General features: G+C 44.4%; 1 protein-coding gene across 2 annotated transcripts in view; it reads left to right on the plus strand.

Moving 5' to 3' along the window:
• Window positions 1-339: 339 nt before the first annotated feature.
• The window catches only part of ccdc28a (coiled-coil domain containing 28A), a 46220-nt gene continuing 26876 nt past the window's right edge, over window positions 340-19683 (plus strand). The window contains exons 1-2 of one of the 2 annotated variants that reach the window (XM_038816328.1): window positions 340-708; window positions 6552-6733. In XM_038816328.1, coding sequence (XP_038672256.1) covers window positions 6582-6733 — 152 coding nt within the window. In that variant the 5' untranslated portion in view covers window positions 340-708; window positions 6552-6581. Of the gene's footprint in view, window positions 709-4249; window positions 4306-6551; window positions 6734-19683 lie in introns of those variants that run through there. The other variant, XM_038816335.1, reaches the window with a different exon arrangement.

A 19683-nucleotide genomic window follows, 5' to 3' on the forward strand; every position in this document is an offset into this window, starting at 1 on the left:
GGTTAAATTCCTGTACCAGCTGAGGTTACTTATAAAGGCCCTGGCACATTTTCAACTTTGCCTCTCACTTGAGATGTGGTAACCCTCAGGTTAAATCACCAGTGTCAAAGGGGAGAGCAGCTATGATTCCTTTGGGGGGAATGGCGACTTTCACTGAAACATCTTCCTTTCTCTTTCTGAGACACACCTGTACCTGTCCCTCCTGTTGTTGCTGGTGCCGCGGGGCTCTCTGGGGAATGTAGTTGCTCTCCTCGGGGTTCGCCTCGGCGCCAGGCGGGCGGGAACTACAACCCCCGGCATGCCGCGCGGCAGGTGGCACACCCTTCCGGGGTTAAAGGGCACAGCTGGAGTCTGCAGAGCCAGCGGTGCCATGGCAACCGGTGCCTTGGCCTGATGACTCAGGCCTGGGAAACTCCGGCTTTGAGGCCGGGGAGTCGGGCTGCGGGCGCCGGTCACACTCCCCGGGTCTGGGGAGGGTGGAAGGCAGGCCGCTCGTGTAGCTGCTCCTGTGGAGGCGGGTTCTTTCACTCTGTTATTACTGCAAGGAGCCTCTTGGCCTAGGCTCGACACCACCTCCTTACCCCCGCCCAGTCTCTCCTTTTGTGGCCGCTCAAGACAGCGACTCACCCGGGGGCCTCGGAGAGCCAACATGTCCTCAGCCCCAACGCCATCCTCTGCAGCATAGCCACCTGAAGGCGAGGAATCCCGGTAAGGAAAGTGCCTGCGTTTTATGTTGTCTGACCTCGACCCATCCAACATTGCTCCACAATCTGTTACTGTCCTCAAGATGGTCTTTCCCTTGTTTTAGGAAACTCTCACAGGCAGCGAATAAATGGCGAGCTGTTTGGATGGAGGGGGACTCTTGGCTGCCACAACCTGCTATTTTTCAAAGTGCCCTCCAAATGCCCTTCCTCATATGAAAGTGAAAAATGAAATGAAAATCACTTATTGTCACAAGTAGGCTTCAACTGGTGTCTTTCACTACCTAAGGACATCTTCAAATGCTTTACAGCCGATTTGGAGGGACAGAGCATTTGGACAGGGCTTCCTTTGTTGTGTGAAAGACAAGAGAACTTGTGACGATCTTAACACTGCCAGTAGTACATTGAAGTGGTTTAGCTTCTGTGCTCCAATCCACAATGAGTCAACCAAGTGCCTTAAGAGTTGATGAGAGTGCTGCCAACTGAGCCAAGTTGGTACTCCACGCCCTCCACTCTCGAACACCACGTTTTAATGCCCCCCGGCCATCCCCAACAGATTCATTTTCTCAGTGGAAAGTGCCTTACTCAAATTAGTTTTCTAACTCTGCTCAGAGGGAGTGCTTTCGTCAGTATAAAACACTGGATAAAAGAAAATTACTGCGGATGCTGGAATCTGAAACCAAAGTGGGAAAATCTCAGCAGGTCTGGCAGCATCTGTAGGGAGAAAATAGCTCATGTTTCGAGTCCAGATGACCCTTTGTCACAGCCAAAGCTGTGCCAAAGTACATCTCCAGCTGTGACAAAAGGTCATCTGGACTCTAAATGTTAACTCTTTTCTCTCTACAGATGCTGCCAGACCTGCTGAGATTTTCCAGCATTTTCTATTTGACTTCTGCAGTATACCAGATTGGCATGATTGCCATTGCATAAATTAATTCTTCTGCCCATTTTCTCAAATTAAGTCAATACCTTGGCCTCAATAACCTTTTTTTAGGAATCATAGAGTCCCTACAGTGCAGAAGGAGGCCATTTAGCCCATTGACTCTGTAAATTTAGCGTGGCCAATTCACCTACCCTGCACATCTTTGGGTTGTGTGGGGGTGAGACCCACACAAAATGGGTGAAATGGGACTATTTATTTGAGATTCTCGGGAGATTTAGATTTGGCCATAAATTTGTGTCTCTGGTCCACTTGTTATACAATGCCCCTACGGCTAGCATTCACACGGACACTTTACACACGGGCCACTTCGCCTTGAATAGGAGTACTAGGTATTTGGGGGTCAAGGTGGCCCACAACTGGGCCTTGCTTCACAAATTGAATTATTCAAGTCTGATCAATAGTGTAAAAAACCTTCCTCTATCTTTGGCGGGCAGGATTCAATTGATAAAAATGAACATACTCCCTAGGTTTTCGTTTCTTTCTCAATGCCTCCCCATTTTCCTGCCCAAATCCTCCTTTATTAAGATTAATAAATTGATATCTGCTTTTACATGGGCGGGCAAGAGTCCCAGAATCTGCAAGTCTGCTAGAGGGATAGACGGACAAGCCCTCCCAAACTTATTGTTTTACCATTGGGCCGCTCGTATCCAAAAAATCCTATTGTGGATCGGCGATCCCGAGTCAATCTGGGGCCAAATGGAGGTCGCTCTTGCACTACACCCACTCTCTTGCCATAGTTACTGCACCATTGCCCTTTTCTCCCACTAGATTCTCCTCAAACCCAGTGGTAGTCTCCTCTCTTAGAATCTGGAAACAGTTTCAACAACATTTTAAACTCCTTTCTCTATCTTCACTAGTCCCTATCTTTCCAACCAACTTCTCTTGCCTTCTGGGCTGGACTCAACATTTGATTTGTGGAAACTAAAGGGACTTGTGCACTTTGGTGACCTGATCGGGGAGGGGAGGTTTGCCGGTTTTAGTGAATCAGTGGACAAATTTCAGCTGGCCAACTCTAGTCTTTTTCGCTACTTTCCAGTTCACAATTTCTCATGTGCAGCTTTCCCTTCCTTTCCTCTGGCTCCACCGTCCTCTTTGCTGAAGAAGGTTCTATCCTTGCCTCAACCAGGTAGGATGTCTATTTCAGATCTATATGGCCACATTCTCTCATCTGATCCCTCCCCACTAGACTAGGTGAGGACGAAATAGGGGAGTGAACTGGGTTAGCTAGGTTTGGAGAGAGGCCCTTTACAGCGTCAACTCCACGTCCTCATGTGCCAGGTTGAACCTAATTCAATTTAAGTTGCTGCATAGGGCACACTTGACCAAGGAAAGATGCGTGGGTTTCTTACTAGTATTGGGAACAGATGTGATCGCTGTTTGCTTGCCCCGATGGATCATACACATATGTTTTGGTCTTGCCCCAAACTCACTAGTTTCTGAACTTCCTTTTTAGCACCGTCATCCAGTTGGATTTACGCCAATGTCCGTTGGTAGCCATATTCGGGGTTAGGATTTGCTGGCTATTCACTCTGGGGTAGAGGCGGGTGTTGTTGTGTTTGCCTCACTGATAGCCCTTTGGCAGATACTGCTTGGTTGGAGGGCTCCCGTTCCGCCTCGTGCCTCTGACTGCTTAGGGAACTTAATGTCCTTCTTCCACTTGGAGAAAATTAAATTTACCATCAGGGGTTCAGTGGCGAGATTCTACCTGAGATGTAACCGTTCACATCCCCTTTTTCAAAGATCTAGACACAGTCAGCTGTTGGGGGTTTTAGGGATTGTGTTTAATGTTAGATATTTATTTCTTTGTAATATTTGTATTCTTGTTGATAATATGAAAAACTTTAATAAACAGCCTCTTTTTAAAAAAAATCTCCTCCCTCAACAACCACCACCAATAAATTAACCTATTTGTCTTGCTTGCTACATGTACATTCACTGATATATTTGCCTGGACACTAACAGTAACTGACCATCAATAGTAATTAATTGGTTATGAATTTGTGATAAAGCACTATAAAGGAATATCTATCTCTCTTTCAACCTCTCTTCCACATCCCTACTCCTTTGTGGACAACCTGCTCATGTTTAAGAACTGAAGTACAGAATCTGGTTCCACTGTGTATCACTGTGTACGTACAGTGTGGAGCAGTAACCCACTGTACCATAGCGTGTAAAGCCTTGAGAAATTAGAGAAGATGTACTTTGGCAATGTCAGTCTTGGGAATTGTTATTTGCTTTAGAAACATTGATGCCTCCTTGTTTCTTTCAGGCCTTCTGAGCTCATTAAACACTGCAAAGCCACAGTGCTGGTGGGGTTAGAAATGTGTGCCAGGCAGATTGCATGACTGAGTGAAAGTTGATCTTGACTAGCTTCACCTACTAACTAGTCACAGAGCAACGTTTTCACAAGTTCAAAGAAATATGGGTGGGTGTGAGAAGACAGCAAATCAGGAAAATGGGCTAAAAGTTAGACATTCAAAATTTATATTGGCCAGCTATGTCACAATAGACCAGTAGCAGTGTGATTGATACAATTGGCCTGTGACTGTGTGCCAACACCAAGAATATACTCACTTCATTCAAAGAGGAAGTTAATATTGCTTTTTGGCCTGACTGATCTATCCAGATGTTAAGGCTGCACACAAGCCTCCTCCCACTCTCGTTCGTCTAATCTAACTTGTTTTCTTTCTCCCTCATGTTTCTCAAATGTATCTGTACTATTGACCCTAGATATTCCTTGTGCTACTTAGCATGTTTGTGCTACTTAGCATGTTCCACATTTTTAGGGAGATTTTCCAATTGTTGTATGCATGTATATGTGTGGTATTTTAAGTCAGTGATGAAACGGCAACAATGCCGTTGGCTCTTTCTTTTCAAACTGTCAATGTTAACCTTCTATGTTCTTTTGAAGTTTGGTTCTTGTTTCCGTTGCTGGGGCTTTGCAATGGAGAACTCAAAGCAAATGAACACCCGTACTTGTGGCTGAGCAACCAGCCAGAACATGATCCTGAGTGATCCGAGGTGTGAATTTTCCCCGTGGGTTCCAACCTGTACTTTATATCAAGTGGCGCCTGCCAGATCAGGAACACATTGTACATGTTTATTTGTTTCCCGAAAAGAAGATAAGAGTAGAATGTCACCAGGTAGCCGTGTAATCTCATAGGGTTGCGTGCAAATACTTAACTCCAGGATGTGCAAGTATTAGAGTTTCTTAGGAAAGATGTCATATTCGCATTTGTAACATATTTCTCAGGATTATATGTCAGTCTGGATAGAGGATTGGTGTGTTTACAGGAAACTGAGTCTCATTATAAATGGGTCACATTCAGGCTGGCAAGATTTAACAAGTGAAGTGCCACAGGAACCACTCGACTATTTACAATCTTTATCAATGATTTGGATGAAGGAACTGAATGTATAGTTGCTAACTTTGCTGATGCCACAAAGGGAGGTAGGAAAATTGTGAAGAGGATATAAGGAGCCTTCGAAGGCATATATGTAGGTTTGGCGAGTGGACAAAAGATTGGCAGATAGAGCATAATGTGGCAAAATGTGAACTTTGGCAGGAGGACTAGAAAAGCAGAATATTTAAATTGAGAGAGATATAGGGATCTCGGTGTCCTGATGTATCACAAAGTTAGTATGTAGGTACAGCAAGTGATTAGGAAGACAAATGGAGTGTTATTGTTTATTACAGAAAGAATGTTTTGCTGCAGTTGTTGGTGAGACCACATTTGGATTACTCTGTACAGTTTTAGTCTCCTTACTTAAGAAAGAACAAAATTGCATTTGAAGCTGTTCCGAAAAGGTTCACTCAAACTTTTTCCTGGGATGAAGGAGTTACTTTGTAAGGAAAGGAAGGTTGGGCCTGTATCCATTGGAGTTTAGAAGAATGAACGGTGATCTTATTGAAATACAAGATCCTGAGGGTTTGACAGAGTGGATGCTGAGGCGATTATCCCCTTGTGGGAGAGAATACAACCAGGGGATACAGTGTAGAAGTAAGGGGTATGCCTATTTCAGACACAAGAAGGATAATTTTTTCTCATTCTGTAAATCAACATCAGCAAAACTAAGGAGCTGGTCATTGATTTTAGGAAGCCAAGTATCGGACACATCCCTGTCTGCGTCAGTGGTGTGGAGATGGTTGACTGCTTCGAATTCCTAGGTGTGCACATCAACAACAATCTGTCCTGGTCCATGCACATCGACTACGACCAAGAAAGTACAACAGTGCCTATACTTCCTCAGGAAACTAAGGAAATTTGGCATGTTCACATTGACTCATATTAACTTTTACAGATGCTCCATAGAAAGCATCCTATCTGGCTGTATCACAGCCTGGTATGGAAACTGCTCGGCTCAAGACCATAAGAAAGTACAAAGTCGTGAACATAGCCCAGTTCATCATGCAAAATCTTCTTCTATCCATTGACTCTGTCTACACCTCCCAATGCCTTTGGAAACCAGGCTGCATAATCAAAGACCCTCCCCAGCCAGGTTATTCACTCTTCCAACCTCTTCCGGCAGGAAATACAAAAGTCTGAGAACGCGCACTGACAGATTCAAAAACAGCTTCTTCCCCGCTGCTACCAGACTCCTGAATGGCTCTCTTGTGGACTGGTCTGATCCCTTCACACATCGTCTCTACTGAGTAGTACTGCACTCCTGTATGCTTCACCCAATGCCTGTGCCTATGTATTTATATTGTGTATTTATGCATGTCCTATGTTTTTTAATGTATGGAACGATCTGTCTGGACTATACTCGCAATAATACTTTTCCTGTATCTCCTCTGTACACGTGACAATAAATCCAATCCACTTTCTCGTTCTGTTCTAGAACAACCAAAACTAGGTACCTAATTTTAAGCCTTTGTAACATTTATTTATATTGTCTTCACACAGGCAGACTTTGCCCCCTGAATAGCAGACAGAATGGAGGAGAAGAAACTGAAGCGCAGGAGTCCCAAGGCCTCTACACATCAGCATATTCCTCCAGTGGGCAACAAGAAAAACACGGTGCCCACTAAGAGTGTGGGCTTGAACACTGGCTCACAGACAGCTGCTCCAAAACAAAAGCTGAAAAGGTATAATACATTTTAAAAAGTTATTTTTGCGATGTGGACATCACTGATGAGGCTGGTATTTAATGCCCGTCCCTAGTTGTCCTTAAGATGGTGGTGCTAGTGGGCCTTCTGTATCAACCACTGCCTTAACTACCTCCAAAGCGATCAAAAGTGAATTGTCTTGGTATGGGACTGGAATCATAGACCAGGTTCAGTAAGGTTGGCAGATTTCCTTCTCTAAATTATATTAATAAACCAATTGGGTTTTAATCCTACTCGTTCATTTCATCTACACATTGTAAGGCTTTGTAGCAATTGCTGAAGTATATCCTATCAAAATTAATATTTTGATCTGTATTTATATTTTAATTTTATATATATATATTCCTCATCGAGATGAGTGGGGGCAATGTAACATTTCTCTTTCCCCCCCCCCCCCCCCCCCCCCCACCAACGTTTGAACATCAGGAGCTCCCAAATTAGGTATAAGACCATCAAATTCAGTTAAAGTGCCCCATTTGCTACCAACAGAAGAGTTCCCCTTACTGCAGCATGTTGGAAGCATTTTACAAAATCTTGTGCCACTAAGTTCTTTCAAAGTGAATGCCTGTTTCTCGGACATATAATTATAACAGTGTAGTGGAGGTCTTGCTGAGGCTGTACAGTGCACTGGTCTGACCATATTTAAGCATTATGTGGGGCCTGGTGATCTCCCTGTGCAAGGGTTATGCAAACATTGGGCAGGGCACATAGAAGAGAGCGCGAGTGTGTAAACGAATAAGGTACCAGTGATATTGCTAATTTGTTCTTCGTCACAGGCAGTTTTGTGCAAGGAAGGAATAGTATTGAAAAGTTTAAGTCTGACCAAGTCAGAAGAAAGACTTGCATGGTATCAATCTGACTTGATTCTAAGCCAAATCCCAGCTTGAAAGAACACCCGTTTTTCACTTGCTACGCCAGCTGAATCTTGTAGACTGATCTGAACAAGCTTTTAGTAACTGAAACTATTCAGTTTACAACATTGGAAAATCTATGGCTGTTATTCCTTTTAATGTACTTGTTTGATGGACCCTACTGAATTTCACACTTGGAGCTTTTGGCAAAAAAAAATATAGCTCAGCAGCAGGGACTTTGGAGGTGTTCCAATGTAAAGCTGGAGGAATGCAGACTGGGCTCATTTTTCTTTTAAATGGAGAACAATATTTCAGTGACATCAGTTGCAGTTTTGTGTTGTCATCAGGATTTGAATATAGCCTAATTATGGGTGTGGTGCAATCGCTACTTGTTATACTGTGGTGCAGTTCAATAATAGACATTGTCCTTCAGACCTGTTCTGTGTCTAGCCACAGTATTTTGAGCTGTAGAACATTGTGTTCTTTTATAAATTTAGAGTACCCAATTAATTTTTTTCCAATTGGGGGGCAATTTAGCGTATTCAATCCACCTACCCTGCACCTCTTTGGGTTGTGGCGGCGAAATTCATGCAAACGCGGGGAGAATGTGCAAACTCCACACGGACAGTGACCCAGGACCGGGATCGAACCTCAGCGCCATGAGACTGCAGTGCTACCACTGCGCCACCGTGCTGCCCCTTAGAACATTGTTTTTGAAGAGCTAATTTGCATAATTTGCTGAGAGGACTTTTCCCATCTTGGGGGATTCTAGAACTAGTGGACACCGTGTTTTAAAAAATAAATCTAAATTTTTAAGAACGAGATCAGGAGCAATTTCTTCTGAGTGCCATTAATCTTTGGAATTCTCTTCCCCAGAGATCAGTGGGATCTGGATCATTGAATATATTCAAGACCGAGTTAGACAGATTTTTGATGACATGGGAGGCAGTCAGGAAAGTAGAGTTATGACACAATATGATTAGCCATGATCTTATTGAATGGTGGAGCAGGCTCAATTAGCTGAATGGCCGACTCCATTTCTTATTTTGTATGATAGTGTATGAATTTTCTAATAATCTTTATAATGGTCTTTATTATTGTCACAAGTAAGCTTACATTGACACTGCAATGAAGCAGGGCAGCACGGTGGCTCAGTGGTTAGCACTGCAGTCACACGGAGCCGATGTCCCAGGTTCGATCCGGGCTCTGGGTCACTGTCCGTGTGGAGTTTGCATATTCTCAACGTGTCTGCGTGGGTTTCACCCCCACAACCCAAAGATGTGCAGGGTAGATGGATTGAACATGCTAAATTGCCCCTTAACTGGGAAAAAATTAATTGGGTACTCTAAATTTTAAAAAGAACACTACAATGAAGTTACAATGAAAATCCCCTGGTCGCCACACTCCAGCGCCTGGTCGGGTATACTGAGGGAGAATTCAAAATGTCCAATTCACCTAACAGCATGTCTTTTGGGACTTGTGGGAGGAAACCGGAGCACCGGGAGGAAACCCATGCAGACACGGGGAGAACATGCAGACTCTCCACACAGACAGTGGCCCAAGCAGGGTATTGAACCCGGGACCCTGGTGCTGTGATGCAACTGTGCTAGCCACTATTATCGTGCTGCCCATTGGCATCAACACATAGAGCCTGAGTGACAGCACTGAAGGTGTTAGGATGCCTCATCTCAGTTCTATACAATATCCGTGCCGTTTGCAGTGAGAAATGCACCATTCTTCGGTTCATCAGTAGCATGGAACAGTGTTTGGGCATGGATTTGTTCTGTGATTTCCTGTTTCTCTTGGTGGTGGTAAGAGAGGAAGTAGTGAAAGAACATGGGAATAGGAGTAGGCCATTCAGTTTCTCGAGCATGTTCTGCCATTCATTAAAAAGGTTTGCTTTATTCTGTCGTGGGACTTGGACATTGCTAGCAAGGCCAGCATTTGTTGCCCATCTTGAATTTCCCTTGAAATGAGTGGCTTGCTAGCTCATTGCAGAGGGCAGGTGAGAAACAACCACGTTCCTGTGGGTCTGGAGTCACATGTGAGACCAGGTAAAGACAGCAGATTTCCTTCCTGAATGATAGTTTTTGACAACAAATGATCATTGTTGGCACGGTCTAGTTTTCATCTCCAAATTTATTAATTGAATTTAAATTTTGTTGGCTGCTGTGGTGTGATTTGAAGCTATATCCTCAGAGCTCTGGATTGTTAGTCTCATTTTAGAAAAATATTCATTCATGGGACGTGGGGGTCGCAGGCTGTGCCAGCATTTATTGCCCATCCCTAATTGCCCCTGAGAGGGCAGTTAAGAGTCAACCACATTGCTGTGGGTCTGAAGTCACATTTAGGCCAGACCAGGTAAGGATGGCAGATTTCCTTCCCTAAAGGACATTAGTGAACCAGATGGGTTTTTACAACAATCGTTTCATGGTCATCATTGGATTTTTAATTCCAGATTTTTATTGAATTCCGATTTCACCATCTGCAGTGGCGAGATTTGCACCACCCTCCCAGCCCCGTGAGACCGGCCTATAGATCATGGCTGATTTGGGAACTTAACTCCATATATCGACCTTTGCTCCATTGGCAAATCTGTTTCCTGAGCTTGTGTCCGAATGAGCTGCGTACGTTGATAGGCTTTGCATTTCATCTCCACGCCTTGGTCTGATAAACCAAGATAATAGATGTCAGTAGGCTCTTTGAACTTGGAGGGCATCACAAATCGTCACTGTGTCTGAGCCTGGCTTCTTGTTTATCCATCCTACCTTTCTTCACATGGTGGGAGTTGTGCCATCGGCCGTCACAATCTGGAATTTTCTTCTTAACCCTCCCACCTCTTTATCTCCCTCTCTTCATGCAAGACCTTCCTTAAAAGTCATCTCTTTGACCTAGCTGACAGTCACCTCTCCTGGGACCTGGCATTCCTTTTCTCTGATTACGCCTCTCTGAAGTGTCTTGGATGTTTTCCTGCATTAAAAGCTGTACATAAATGTAAATTGTTTTTACAGCGGCAGGTGCTGAAGTTAGTTAATCTGTCATCCTGTTTTAGAACAAGTCTCTGGCAACTAGTCTTTCTTTAACTATTTAAAAACCTTATTCGATGCCTTATTTGTGATAAATGATGATTAAATGTTTTCAGTGACAGGGTAGTCGGTAACCGGCAGGCACAGATTGAGGAGAATTGGCAATAGAACTAAAGGGGAGTTGAGATTTTCTTTTATACAGTTCACTGTTATGATCAGGATAAGTACTTTAAGGAAAACATTTCTGAGGTTATGGGGAAAGAGCAGGAAGAGTGGGACTAACTATATAGAACCAGCATGTGCACAATGGAGCAAACGTTCACCTTGTGTGTTGTTCCATGCTTTGAAAATACTTAATCTACTTTTACAATCAGTGATGATAAACTATGTATTTTTAAAAAATAAAGAAACCGGATGATTATTTGGGTGGAATGGATTTATAGAGGACTATGAATGAGATTCACCACATGAATTCCATTGAGCAGAGGGACTGTAAGAGGCATTCAGCAGTAGTAGTGCAAATTGAAGTGGCAGAGTAGCACAGTGGTTAGCACTGTTGCTTCACAGCGTCTGGGTCACAGGTTCGATGCCCGGCTTGGGTCACGGTCTGTGCGGAGTCTGCACGCTCTCCCTCTGTCTGTGTGGGTTCCCCTGGGTGCCCTGGTTTTGTCCCACAAGTCCCGAAAGACGTGCTGTTTCTGTTGGGTGAATTGGACATTCTGAATTCTCCCTGTGTGTATCTGAACAGGCGCCGGAATGTGGTGACGAGGGGATTTTTACAGTAACTTCATTGCAGTGTTAATGTAAGCCTACTTGTGACAATAAAAAGACTATTATTAAATTATGCAGTTCAAAAATTTTTGGTAAGTTCTGACAATAATAATTTGTGAAAATAAAATGCTGTTAGTAATTTGGTTTGAGGGCCTGCTTATCATCACTGTGTATAGAGCAATCAAAATGCCAAAATCAACGTCCACTGATATCGTCCACTGATTGGATCATTTAAATTTTAAAAGGCAGTTTCTCGTTGCCAGTTTTAGATGCTGGAAGCAGCCCAGCATGACAGGAGACTCTAATTAGCCCATCTCCCTCTTGTGGTAGGATATCAGTGTTGTAGCTTGCTGTTCTTTTCCCATAGTATTGATACCCTTTAGCCCAGTGTTTCTCAAACTTTACTCCCAGGGCCCACTTGGTCCTCGCGCTCTCACTTGCTTTGTCAGTTACATTTCTGCTACGGACTTCAGCTGATGATTTAAGTTCTCGATGCATCCTTTAGAAAAAAAAGTCAAGAGGTTTGTCCTCACCATGCTCAGTCTTCAAATGCCATTGGAAGTTTTAGAGTTTTAAACTAATTTGCCAGTACTTCTCTGCATATAACACACATGGGATTTGCATCCTGAATTGCATTGGCACAATTTAAAAAGCTATACCTCAAGAAATCACCTTTGTACTGCTTTGTTGCTGATTTCAGTTTTCTCTTTGTTGGCTGTTCACCAGAGGCCCTGGAGCTCTGAACAGAGTTAAAACCAGCACTGCTTTTGTCTAGCCATGGACTCTCTTGAGCAACCCCCCCAGCAGATTTTATTGTGTGATCCTGGCCTGTTTGTGTCTCTGGCCCTCTCTTCCTTATAACAAATCAATCAATCTTCAGTTCTTCACAGTCCTGTTGCCTTGCTTGCAGCTAGAAAATGGAGGAATCTCTCCTCCGTGATTTTGCTGATAAGCACGGACGTGTAGGTCGCATGGCAACAGTGTACGTGCTGGGCGCGTGGCTGTTCTGCTGTTGCTTCTGGCTGGAAGACTACATCATTCCATTTAAACACCGGCTGTGGCTGGCATTCTCAATTTAAAAGCCGGTTGCAGCCATTGGCCGCTTCTCCTGCAATCTGGAACATGCGATATTTAATACTTTTGCATCAGAAATCTAAGAGGTCAATGTCAATCTCATGGTTGTCTATTTTTTTAAAAAACGCACAAAGCTGTTTGTGTTGTGACTTCTTAATGGAGGCAGATGGGCAGATCGAACATAGTGAAAGTCTTTTCAAGCATCAATTCAAAGCGAGACTAGCTTTGTTCCACTTCTGTAACATTCTTACGATATGCTGACTCTTGCTGATGTGTTGACCATACAAGTCTAGATGGTGATTGCCCATCAGCTATTCAACCATATTGCTTCCAAGCTGGGTCTAGTCCTGTCTTCGTACGACACCCACACCACTTCCTTTTCTAAATCTGTTCTAAATTTAAAAACTGACACAACTTGGCTCAGTGGCCAACTTGAGAAGCAGTGTGCTGGAGCTCTTAATAACTGGTGTTGCAGATCTTGACTTCTTGAGAATAACTCATTGAGTTTGAGACACCTCATTAAAGCTACATTTGATATTTATTATTACCATTAATATTAGATTAGGTTTTCTAGTTAAACTAATAATGCTTCTTTCTACCACTCCCATCGTAAAAGATTGCATGTTTTGTTTAATCATTAGCATCAAGTTCTTCCATCCCACCCTATTCCTAAATCTTTGTGCATTGTTTTAAAGTTTCCTCCCAATCCTCTTATTTATTGCTACACCCAAGTCCTGGTGTGTTACTTCCAATCGTGCTCCCCAACCCACTGCCCTTCTTTCGTACCTGAATCCATTTTGTGCCTACTCCGTACTCCCTGCTCTTCAGCTCCCAAGAATGTGAGGCTAAGACCAGTTTTCACCCCAGTTTTGCTTTTTTCAGAAAGAAAAATAAACCAGCAAGGCTGGTATAAGCACCAAAAGTCCTAGGAATGTCCAAGCCGTTTTTGCTGGAAGGAGGGATATTCACCTGCGTTCTGCCTCGTCCTTTAACTAGATCTCTGGAATTTGCCTGAAGGTTTGGTTGGTAAGTGCAATGCCTGGTTTGGTGCAGACGAGAGTAGCCCCATTTCCAGATTTCCCTAACCTGCCTTTTACTGACATAGCTGATCCAGGACATTCCTGATTTCCCCCCATCTCCTCTAAGTTAACAAGCTTCACCCTGCATGATGGTGGGGGGAGGGGGGGGGGGAAGGAATCAAATGGTGCTCCTGCCCTTCATTAATATCAGCTGGTAGTAACGCGTCAGTGTGCATCGAGTGAAGAGAGGGTCAGACTGAGCTGTGATTTCTTTTCTGTTACTGCTTTCTATCTCCTCCTTCCCCACTACCTCCTGATGGAAATTGACCGTTTGGGCAAATGGTGGCTGTGTGACTGCACAACATCAGTTTGATGACTGATTTAGGGTGTTGTAATAGGCTGTAAAAGTCTACATTTATAGAGTTAGGTACTTCAGAGTATTATTAATGGGATAATAAATCTGTTGTAATAGGCAGGAGTGGAACCTTAACAGAAATAAAATTGTGCAAGTACAGGAATTCTGAAATGACAACAGAAAATGATGGGAAGAGAAACCGTTAACGTTCCAGATCAGTGACCTTTCGTCAGAACTGAAGTTAATAATTTAACATGTTGTAAGCAAGTGAAGGGGCAGGGGGAAGGTAGGGCACGTGGTTAGCACTGCTGCCTCAGTGCCAGGGACCCGGGTTCAATTCCGCCATCTGCCCCGTGTCTGCTTGGGTTTCATCAGGGTGCTCCAGTTTCCTCCCACAGTTCAAAGATGTGCATTGGCCATGCTAAAATTGTCCCTTTGTGTCCAAAAGATTAGGTGGGGTTATGGGGGTAGGGTGGGGGCATGGGCCTAGGTAGGGTGTTCTTTCGGAGGGGCAATGCAGACCCAATGTGCTGAATGGGATTCAAGGTGGGGTGGGGTTTGATATGGTGGAAGGAATAAAAGGGAAGATTAAATGAAATGAAAAATGAAAATCGCTTATTGTCACGTTGGCTTCAATGAAGTTATTGTGAAAAGCCCCTAGTCGTCACATTCCTGTGCCTGTCCGGGGAGGCTGGTACGGGAATCTGTGATGGGATAGAAACAGGAGTGATTAAATGTCAAAATCTTCTTGAAAAGAGAGATATGTTGCCAAAGCTTTTCATCTTGCACTCGTAGAACAAATGCAAAAAATGCCAAATTTCAATCTATTTATACCACAGGAGAAAAGGTTGCTGATTGGCAAGTTGACTGATTGGCTGAGGCATTGCCATGGACAAAATGTTCAAGCCTTGCTTGGACAATTTTTGAATTACCCAGAAGCCTATAGCTCCCCATTGCCTTCTCTATGACAACGCCTCCGCCATTCCGAGGTGACTTGCCAACCAATCAGCAACCTCTGTTCCTGAGGTGGAAATTGTGATTGTTTGAAATTTGGTATTCTTGTGTTTGTCCTGGTGAGTGCAAGATGAAAAGCTTCAACAACATGTTTCTCTATTAGGCAGGATTCCAGTTTTTTAATACCAAGTGATTATGACAAAAGGAGGGCAACACTGTGGCGCAGTGGGTTAGCCCTGCAGCCTCACGGTTCGATCCCGGCTCTGGGTCACTGTCCGTGTGGAGTTTGCACATTCTCCCCGTGTTTGCGTGGCTATCGCCCCCACCACCCAAAGATGTGCAGGCTAGGTGGATTGGCCAAGCTAAATTGCCCCTTAATTGGAAAAAAATGAATTGGGTACTGAAGTTAAAACTCACCACTATTCTTAGAATTCCCCCTATACCAAAAAAAAGGTTGATATTCTAAATGGTGAACAGGGATTCTCACTCCCTGACTCCAATGCAGGCTTCTGTGGGTGCTATTCAGGTCAAACTATCTTTTCAAGTTATCCCTCGGTATAACCCATACCTTCACCGAAGAATTTTACCTACTTACCCCTTAATAGCATTGATGTCCTGGGTCCTGCGTTATTAAGGAAGTGAAGTAAGCTAATAACCACTTTTTCAGGTTAAGTTATTTTTATTATTATATTTTTTCTTTTAAAAGCTGCAAACACTTTCTTTACAGAAAGGAAAAAAGATCTTGCTTCTGGCTGCTGGTTGCTTCAGGCCCACCTTGGCAATCGATCTTCTTAAAATCTGATCATCTTGAGTTGTATTCGCTGGTGAACTCGGTTGCTGTGTCCTGTTCTTCCCATGCACCGAGCTGTGAGAGCTGGCTCTGCTAGCTATCTCTAAGCTGACTCTGACTCCTGTTTAAATTCTAGTCTTCCTTAGATGTATAACTGTTTAAACTCGGCTGCTTGCCTTGTCTTTCCCATGACCGAGCTCTCTCTCTCTCTCTCTGAGTTCTCCTCCCCTTCTCTCCTGTTGCTGGTGCTGTTCTCTGTCCTGTTGCTCCCTGGGTTTATATTCTCTTTCTGAGAGTTATTAAGTTTTAACGACTTTATTGTAAATGGGCTTGTTTCACTTTGATAGTTTAAAAGTATCTTTGATGTAAACATCTTACTACAACTAATTTTGGACATATCGTCTCCTCTCAGATCTGATTAAAAAATGCTTTGGTTTCAATAGTTAACTTTTATTTCTGTGATTTCGAATTGTTTAATTTTCCAATTGTCCCCAGCTCATAACTTTGCCTTTGATTTTGACTTAAATGATGTTTCTCGTAGTCAGGTCGTCTCCAATTTTCTTTTAATTGACTTGATGTTCGTAGAATTTTACACTTTAAAATTGACACCAAATTCGACTGGGCATCTTCCATCCTTTCCAGCTGTTTACTAAGAGAGTTTATTTCAATTAAGGTGTGAAACTTTGCTTTTAGCTGTATGCTAAAATTTTACTTGGTTAGGACTTGAAAGACTTGCCTGTTTTAAACATTTGTCACTTAATGCAATTGAAACTCTCATCCATGCTTTTTCAGATGCTTCCTGAGATAGTTACATTCCATGAAGGTGTGAGCCATTGTTTTAGCTTACCACATGAAACCTGTGTGTTTGCTAAAACCTCCTTGTGAGCAAGAATCTGCATTTTATAACCCTGCTCTTTGCAGCTGCTATGAAACTTTTGTGGGATCTTTCCCTGTATCCTCTCAAACCAGATATTGCCAGACTTCCATGTTTCAAATGACACATTTTTCTGTATTTTCAAGAACAGTACTCTAAATGTATTTAAAAAAAGACTATGACAAAAGGGGTGATGGTACAAGGGAAGAGAGATGGCAACGGGAGAAGTTAAAGAAGCTAAAGGTGGGTCTGCAGCAACTGTGAATGGTAACAGGAGGACCATTACCAGCATCTGCTGTCTCAGAAAATGGGATGCTGGCTGTGAACTGAAATTATTAAAATCAATGCTGAGTTGGAAGATGAAAAAATGAAATGAAAATCACTTATTGTCACGAGTAGGCTTCAATGAAGTTACTGTGAAAAGCCCCTAGTCACCACATTCCGGCGCCTGTCCGGGGAGGCTGATACGGGAATCGAACCGTGCTGCTGGCCTGCTTTAAAAGCCAGCGATTTAGCCCAGTGAGCTAAACCAGCCCCGATGGGCTGTAATTGTGTGCAGGGGGAGAACTCCTGGCTTGTTCCTTCTGAGGCCAAGGGTCACAAGAAGGTGAGGTCATCAGTGAGTGACATCACAAGACCTGGTAGTTTCATAAAACTGATGTTTATTTATGAACTATACCAGAGATTCTCAACTGTCAGTCTGACTTGGGGCTGTTGTTAATTAGTAGAAGCAGAAAGCATAGACTGCACAGACCAAGGTAAAGTGGAAACCTGAGTAGTACAGCGCAGAGTGGTGGAAAAATCCAAATCTTTCCTGTGTTTTTATGATTGTGGAAACAACAGTTCCTGTGGTGACTGCCTGGATGATGGAGTCAACTGGACTATGAGCTAGTGATGCAAAAGTGTTGTTATTTACCTGAAACTAGGCTAATTCGGTCCCATCGTTTTAGGGACTTGGCACTGTTGAGTGTGTCAGGCCAAAGGATGTAGTTAATGACAATGGGAGTAAATTCTTTCTGCTGCTGTGTAGAGCTTAATTGTGCAGCTGTCTGCTGAGGATTCTGTGCAGTGTCTACTGTTAATGATTCCTCTCTCTCTAACATTACACTCCAACCCTTGGCTAGTTGTCTATAGGTTGCCTGCAGGGTCCGTGTTTGTTGTGGCAACGTTACAGGCCATAGCATCATTAGTTGCTCTGTCTGGGAGATATCACTCTCACTGGGTCTGCAAGCTGTTAGCTATGTAGTAGGAAGTCAAACAAACCAATGAATGGCTCAGAGAACTTCCATTTTTGGTAACTGCCCTTCATATTTCCATCCGGATATACACTGAATAGCTGATTGTAGGTAGGTTAATGATGATGAAGTGTCAATCCAAAATCTGTCCAACTCGGCCTTGAATGTATTCAGTCTGCCAGCCTTCTCCTCCTTGTGGGAGAGAACTCCAAACACTAACGACACCTTTAAAGAAGAAATGACTCGTCATCTCCGTATCACATGGGCCCCCTTGTTTTGGAACTGTGCCCGCCTGGTCTAGATTTCCCCACGACACAGGGTCATCAAATCATTACCATAGAATCCCTACAGTGCAAAAGGAAGCCATTCGGCCCATCGAGTCTACCGACCCTCTGAAAGAGAACTCCACCGTATCCCAGCAAACCCTTAACCCTAACCATATCCCTGGACAGTAAGGGGCAATTGATTATGTCCAATCCACCTAACCTGCACATTGTTGCACTGTGGGAGGAAACCCACGCAGACGTAGGGAGAACGTACAAACTCCACATAGACAGTCACCCGAAGCTGGAATTGAACCCGGTTCCCTGGTGCTGTGAGGCAACAGTGCTAACCACTGTGCAACAGCACAGATGGAGGCCGTTTGGCCCATCAAATCCATGCCTGCTCTCTGTAGAGCAATCCAGTCAGGCCCATTCCCTGCTCCCTGAAAACTTAGAGGAAACATCCTCTCAGCATCTACTCTTCAGCAGCATTTAGTATCTTCAACTTTTCAGTGAGATCATGGCAGATCTGTATCCTAACTCTTTGCACCGCATTTGGTTCAATATCTCTGTTTTGCCAGTGCAGGATATTATCACAAATATGAATTTATCAGTTGAGGTGGCAGCCTTTCTGGGAGAGAGTTCCATATTTCAACCATCCTTTGCTGGAAGAAGTGTTTTTTAAAATAAATTTAGAGTACCCAATTCTTTTTTTTTTCCAATTAAGGAGCAATTTAGCGTGGCCAATCACCTAGCCTGCACATCTTTTCTGATTTGGGGGTGAGACCCACACAGACACAGGGAGAATGTGCAATCTCCACACAGATAGTGGGCCAGGAACGAACGCGGGTCCTCGGCGCCGTGAGGCACCAGTGCTAACGACTGCACCACCATGCCGCCCTTGGAAGAAGCATTTTTAACCTTAATCAGAACCAGAGCTGGGATTCTCCCCTACCCGGTGGGGCGGGGGTCCCAGCGTGTTGGAGTGGCGTGAACCACTCCAGCGTCGGGCCGCCCCAAAGGTGCGGAAGTCTCTGCACCTTTAGGGGCCAAGCCCTCACATTGAGGGGCGAGGCCTGCGCTGGAGTGGTTCCCACTCCGCTGGCTGGTGTGAACGGCCTTTGGCGCCATGCCAGCCAGGGCCGAAAGGACTTCGCCGGCCGGCGTAAGTCCGCGCATGCGCTGGAGCGTCAGCGGCTGCTGACGTCATACTGGCACATGCGCAGGGGAGGGGTCTCTTCCGCCTCTGCCATGGTGATGGACATGGCAAAGGCGGAAGAAAAAGAGTGCCCCCACGGCACAGGTCCACCCGCTGATCGGTGGGCCACGATCGTGGGCCAGGCCACCGTGGGGGCACCCCACAGGGTCAGATCGCCCCGCGACCCCCCCAGGACCCTGGCGCCCGCCCACGCCCCCTGCTCCTACCAGTAAGGAAGGTGGTTTAATCCATGCCGGGGGGTGAAGAATTCGGCGGCGGCGGGATTGACGCCGGCCCCGGACGATTCTCCGACCTGGCGGGGGGTCGGAGAATCCTGCCCCAGGTCTTTCAGGAGAGAAGTCGTGCCCCTCATCCTAGACTTCCCCCAGTTTTTCTTTATCTATTCCATCAATTTCCTTCAAAACCCTTAAATCTTCAACAATTCGCCTTGATCCTTTGATGTTCTGGGGGCTGCATGTTTATGTAATCCTTCCTCATAATCAGTTACAAAGTCCCTTT

This window comes from Scyliorhinus canicula, chromosome 1 (genome assembly GCF_902713615.1).
Source record: "Scyliorhinus canicula chromosome 1, sScyCan1.1, whole genome shotgun sequence".
NCBI classification, from domain to species: Eukaryota; Metazoa; Chordata; class Chondrichthyes; order Carcharhiniformes; family Scyliorhinidae; genus Scyliorhinus; species Scyliorhinus canicula.